This window comes from Loa loa (genome assembly GCF_000183805.2).
Source record: "Loa loa unplaced genomic scaffold supercont3.256, whole genome shotgun sequence".
Taxonomy (NCBI): Eukaryota; Metazoa; Nematoda; class Chromadorea; order Rhabditida; family Onchocercidae; genus Loa; species Loa loa.
The window spans coordinates 25,178-31,775 of NW_018108436.1; the positions used below are offsets into that span (position 1 = coordinate 25,178).

General features: G+C 22.5%; 1 protein-coding gene across 1 annotated transcript in view; it reads left to right on the forward strand.

Moving 5' to 3' along the window:
• Positions 1–2,402: 2,402 nt before the first annotated feature.
• Positions 2,403–6,598, forward strand: part of LOAG_18305 (hypothetical protein) — a gene marked incomplete at both ends in the record, with an annotated part of 6,051 nt that continues 1,855 nt past the window's right edge. The window contains 2 exons of the mRNA XM_020450967.1: positions 2,403–2,641; positions 2,782–2,840. Coding sequence (XP_020305295.1) covers positions 2,403–2,641; positions 2,782–2,840 — 298 coding nt within the window. The remainder of the gene's footprint in view (positions 2,642–2,781; positions 2,841–6,598) is intronic.

Consider the following 6,598-nt stretch of genomic DNA (forward strand, 5'->3'; position numbering starts at 1 on the left):
ATTATTATTATTATTATTATTATTATTATTATTATTACTATTATTATTATTGTCATTCGTTTTATTGTTGTTTACATTTCTCTAGTGCCATTATGTTGTTTTTTGAAATTTTTTTTATTGTTAATTATAATAGATAAAATTGATTTATTATAAAATATAAACAAATTTGTTTATTTTTCTGTTTTTTTAAGTACTAGTGAGATAAAAGTACTTATTCATATAAGAATTATTTATTAATTTCAAATGTAAAACAAGCTGAAAAATATTAAGAAGTTATTAAAAAAATACATAAATTATGTTAATTCTTTCAAAATTTAGTAAAAATATTTCGATGAAATTTCAAATTATTCGCAGGTTGTAACATAATCAAGTATAAGAAATGATTTAGAAGTTACTTTTAGATCATTCAGGTTATTTTAAAAGAAGTTTAAAATTTAAATGCTTTTTAAATTTTAATAAAGTAAAATTTATGATAAATTTAAAAACTATCTTACCAGTTTGGAACATAATTAAATTTCTTAATTGCAATTTTTCTACGACTGGCTCAATTACTCGGTGAATCAACTTTTTATTTATTCAAATAAAATTAATACAATGAAAATTTTAAAGGATTTCAAGAAGGAATAAGCGTTAAAAAATATTTTGCCACAAGTTTGTCTCATATGGTCCATACATAGCAATCAATCAATCAATCAATCGATCAATTAATCATTATTACTCTTCTATATGATCCGAAAAAAAAAGAACATAATTTTAATAATTCCATTTTTATGTTATTTGCGCTTATTTCACCCAATTTTCATTTCAAATTTAATTATACCATTTCCATCCTTACCAATAATTATTCGCCCAAAACAAAAATTACCCAGTTTTCGAGAAGTTATTTAAATTAATAAATTATGAATTTTCAAAAGATCAATTATTATTAATTATGTTAATTTAAATGAAGAAGGCTATACGTTATCCAAATATCATTGATTTATTAGCTGATCAAAAAGTATACTTAGCGGGAATTCTATAAGTTTCTATTTGAATCTTTATCTTATTCATTTTTTTATTGATTTTTTTTATGCTGATATATTTGTGTAATAATTATTTTATATTATTTATTCGGATTAGATATAGCTATTTTGTTTGGGAGTTTTTATTTTAAAATTAAACTCAAATTTGTATTTTTCTTAATTAAATATTTGGAATAGATATTCATTAGGTTTCCTTCTCTATTAAAATTTAATTTGGAATTATGATTTTTTTCATCGTAATTTGATTTTTTAAGTTTAATTCCAATTGATTAATATGATTCCAAGCGGTCAATGAAATACGTCGAAAATTTCGAACGATTCATCAAAATCTATTAACTTAATTTTATCCAGTACTAAAAAATGATAATACAGAGAAATAGGAAGAAAATCAGTCCTAGTATAAATTGAAATTTATTAATATAATGATATCCGTAATGATTTTATACTTGATAAATGAATAAGTGAATACGTACTGATTACTATAATTTAAATTCTAGCTTTAATTTAGTAGATGATATTTGATATATTTTTTAATCAAATTGGATTATTCAATAATTTGTAATTTAAAATGAATTGCAGAATCATTTTCCTAACATTTTATTTGATTTTTTTGATAACATCAATTTAAAAATAAATTTAATTCATAAAAGAAATTTACGGTGATTGAAATTTTATGATAAATATGAATGAAAATCTCATGGTGCTTCTTTTCCATGTTTCTCAAAATTCATAAAAATAAATGGATTTAATTTTTTAGAAAGATTTTTTAATCTCATTGCATAGTTTCAATAATGTTAATTTAAATTTCACTTTTTACGTTTAATACTACAAAATAGATGAAATATTTATGACATCACCAAAATAAAGAAGTATTTGTGGAGTGTGAGCAATTGATTAATGAATTATTAATTTGAATTGAATTCTTTTCTGGCAAAAAGTTTTAGTTTTCCAGTTTTTCTTTTTTGAATAACTTTTTCCCTGCAAATTTTATTTGATATCGTAATATGAGATAAAAATAAGACGAATTAGATAATATTGAATCATCACGATGAAATGGATACATTGTAAAAGTTTTTGGTAATTTGATAAGATAACTACCATATGTTAGGTTGGAAAAAAGCAAAGTATTAACGAATACTTTTGCAGTGATTACGGTAAATTTTGTTGTAATTTCAGCAAAAAAGAAATGCATATATCACCAAAATAAAGTGATATTTGTGAAATATAAACAATTTATTAATAAAATATTAATTTGAATCAAAAATTTTAGTTTTCCATTTTTTTAAAAATAATTTTCGGATTTTAGAAATTGTTTCTAATGGATCATTGGATAATAAGTAAAATTAACTTTTAGCTCGAGTTCATCAACGTTTGCTGAAAATGGCAGCAAATTCTGCATCGGGTAGTATGACATCATTAGAAGCATCACCAGTAGGATTTTCCGGTTATCGACCAACAAGTAGTACAATACATTCGGTAACTGGAACCGGTTCAAGTAGTGGTATGGCAACGGTAGCATCACATGCAAGCGCTGCTGCAGCATCATCTGCATTTAGTGCATCACCTTATTTTACCGGTCATTTTGGTAATAGTTATCAACCAGCACCAGATTTTTCAAGGTTATTCATAAAATATATAATATTAAATTAAAAATAATATTAAATTAAAATTTAAAGTTTTGAAAATTTTCGACAATTTTTTTTTCTACAAATATACAATACATTTAATTTTAGCAAATTGTTAATTTTTCTATATTTAGCTATGTTGCAAATGCACCATCAGCTGCTGGTTGGTATGGTACGCATGATCCACGACTTGGTCTGTTTTATCATTAACAATTAGCATTTTATTTTAATTTAAATTCTTATTATATTCCATTATTTATTATCTTTGAAAATATTAGTTCTAAACAAATAATTTGAAATTTTAATTTTTAATTTCTATTATTAATAAAATTTTTTTTAAATTTTCCATTATTTTTACCAATTATTAATAAATTCCATTACTGATTTAAAATTTTAATTTTTTATTAGTGAAATTCTAATTTTGATAGGACAGAAAGTTTCAATTTTCTTTTATCAAAAGTAAAAAATTGCCGCCATTTCTTATTGTAACAAATGAGAGCTAATTAGCAAATACATTTTGTGTACTATACTCCGTTATTAATAAGAAATAGTATGTATGTGTGTATACGTGTGTGTGTGTGTGTGTGTGTGTGTGTGTCTGTCTGTCCATGTCAGTATGAAATTTTACTATTGATTTTATCTAATTCAATATATAAAAAATGGGAAAGTTTTGCGTCATTTCTTAATTCTTTCAAATGAGTTTTGTGTCATTTCTTAATTCTTTCAAACTTCGAATTCGATGAAATTTTACAAATTCAATAATTTGCATATTCTAAAATATTTGTTAATTATTAAAAAAAAAAAACGATATTGCATCCAAAAAATTGAAGGAATGAAAAAGGGAAACAATCATTTTTCTTTTAATTATTAAAAAATAACGAATATAGTATCAGAAATCAATAAATGATTGGTAGAAGAAAACATTAATAATTATAAGCATGATTTATTCACTTTTTCATTACTAACTTGAAAATTTTGAAAAAATTTTCAATTATTTTCAATAATTAAATCGTCAGATTACTGGATTAATTTAAAAATTAATTTAAATAATTAATAATCAAAAATCATGCTTAAGTAATTTTAGCAAAAATATTCCAAATTTTGAAATATTTAACATTTTAAAATTTCGAATATTTTTCACTAAATCCTCTATCAATTTCATTAAATTGTCATAACTAAAAATTGTACTTTTTTGTTTTACCCTTTTTTTTTAACAATTTAGGCTGGATCTGTCTGATTAGAGCACCTTTAATTAGTATTAAAATAAAATATCCTTTTCGGTAACATCGAATGATGATCATAATGATAGTGGTACTCCAAAATTTAGGATCTACTAGAAGTGGATAAAAAAAAAAGTGGTGGATTATCCGAGTTCTAAGTTCTTAAACTTTATTTATTACCTTATTATCATCTGATTAGGCTTACTTATTATCTTATTAGCACATGAATAAGTCTACTTTTACCTACCATTCTGATCATTTCAGTAATAATTGAATTAATTTTTTTTTTTTGTCGTTTTATTTCCTTCCTTTGGCATTTTATATATATAGAAGAAAAAAATTTTTTATTAATTTTTCATAAATTTAAATTTTAGCGGTTTTTGTTTTCAAAATTTATCATTCAAATAATTATATATTTCTTACACTTTCCTTCTCATTTTTTTTCATTTGTCTTTATTTCCTCCTTTTATATTCTTTTAATAATTTTTGCGTAATTACTTGATTAGCAGTCAATTAATTAATTACTGCATTAATGATTAATTAATCACTTGCCATAAAATATGTTTTTATAATGTTTCCTTATGAAATCTGCAATAATTTTAAAACATTAAATTCAATTCCTTTTCTAATTTTAATCTTAAATCATTCTATTATTATCATAATTTCTTATTTTTTTTACTTGCTATTAAATATACCTAAAATATCGCACAAATATTTGTTTAATTAATCATTTTCTTCCTTGTTTAATCCTAAATCGATAATTGTCAAAATTCAATATTTTTTGAATTCATTAATAATTTACTTTCATTACTCATTTATAATTTACTCTTACAAGTTTTACAAACTTTCCTTCCTTTTACTTCTTTCTCCTCCACTTTTCTCTCTCTCTCTCTCCCTCTCTTCCCCTCTCCCTCTTTCTTTCTTTCTTTCATCCTTAATTCTATTTTTTCACAAACCAAAATAAAGTTGGAAACCGGAAATTGAATGAAATGTTAAAATTTTCTCATCCCTCTTCTAACCCTGTCATATTTGTCACCTAAATCAATTATTTGTATATGGAGTTCTCTTTCAAAATTTGCATCCAATGATGACAAATCAAAAGACGGACAAACATTAAATAAAAATACACAAAGTAAGAGTGGTATAATGTGATGAGGAAGTTTAAGGAAAAGATATCAAATAATCGGTTAAAGTTTGATGATTTTAACCACAACTATAAATTTCCAATGAAGGAATACAATTTAAGTATGATTGAGTAAATATATATATCTGATATGGTATTATGGGGACAATATAAATGACTGGTAATGACACACACACACACACACACACGCACACACATACACACGCTTTCAATATCTTACAGTAACCCAATTGTGGTATTGCGATTAAATATTAGGCAAAGGAAAAAAAAAATCGAAGTTTGCAAAAAAAAAGTTAAAAGATTTGCATATAATTATTTTAAAAATTCTAAAAAAAGTTTGATTACGATGAAATCTATTTCTATCACTTTCTCAAATAAAAAAAAAGGTAAAAAACAACAAAAAAATTATAAAAAAAAGGTTCAATTAGTCTTTTTTTAATTATTACTCAACAAAAACAAAACAAATAAAGTTGTAACACTAAAAAATTTGTTTTATTTTTCTTTTTTGAAAATTTTTTAGAAGAAATAATTTAAAATTGAGGATAATATTTTCATAAATTTCAATTAATTTTTTCTTTTCCATCTCAATTTACTTAATTGAATTCATTTAAAATTACATTTTACTACGATTTTAATACATTTTTTTTTGTAAATGAGTATTTTGTTAGAATTTTTTAAAGTAACTGTAAATACAATTCTTTGGAATTTTCCATTTTTGCTTTCCTTTGCAAATTTCAATTCCAATTTCTTTTTCTTTACAAATTTCAATTTGATTTTTTTTTGATTAGTTTTTTTCCTTTTTACCTAACAATTTGAATATATTATATTTTTTTCTTTTTCAATAATACTAATATGTAACATTTAGTGCTTCAAATCTATCTAATTAATTTCGCAAATCAACCAATTAACAACATATTGATAATTAAGTAATTAACGGTACTGTATATCGTGGAATAGAGGCAAATTACATGGTGAAATGATCAATTATTATTGAATAAGTAAATGATTAAGTAAAAAAGAGGAAAAAAAATTTCGATCATCATCATTCATCATAATATGATCAAGTATGAATGAAATGAAATGATTTACAAACCCCTGCTGATGTATTTGTCATCCTCTTTTATGAATGTGTACATAGGTATGTACAGGTATGTGTGTATATTTTTGATAACTTGTATAAGTCAGGTGCACGGGAATCAGATTGAGAAATGATGAAGAAACAGCAGGATACCAATTATAAATCATAATAAAATGATGAAAGTTTCATTAAACTATAAATACATTACAAAATATTTCCCATTGTTTTTTTCTTTTTTTTTAAATCATTGATTTTTTTAAAATTAATTTGAATATTTTTTTTTCAATAAATTGTTTATTTTTCAGTAAGTTTTTATTGATAATTATAAACAAATTGCAATAAAAATGCTATTAAATTGAATTAAATAAATCATATTTAGATATTTTTAAATTAATTACAAGTAAGAATTTATTTTTCTTCTGTTTATTGCAAATGAATAAACATATATGTACGCACCCTATTTTATATATATATATATATATATATATATATATATATATATATATATA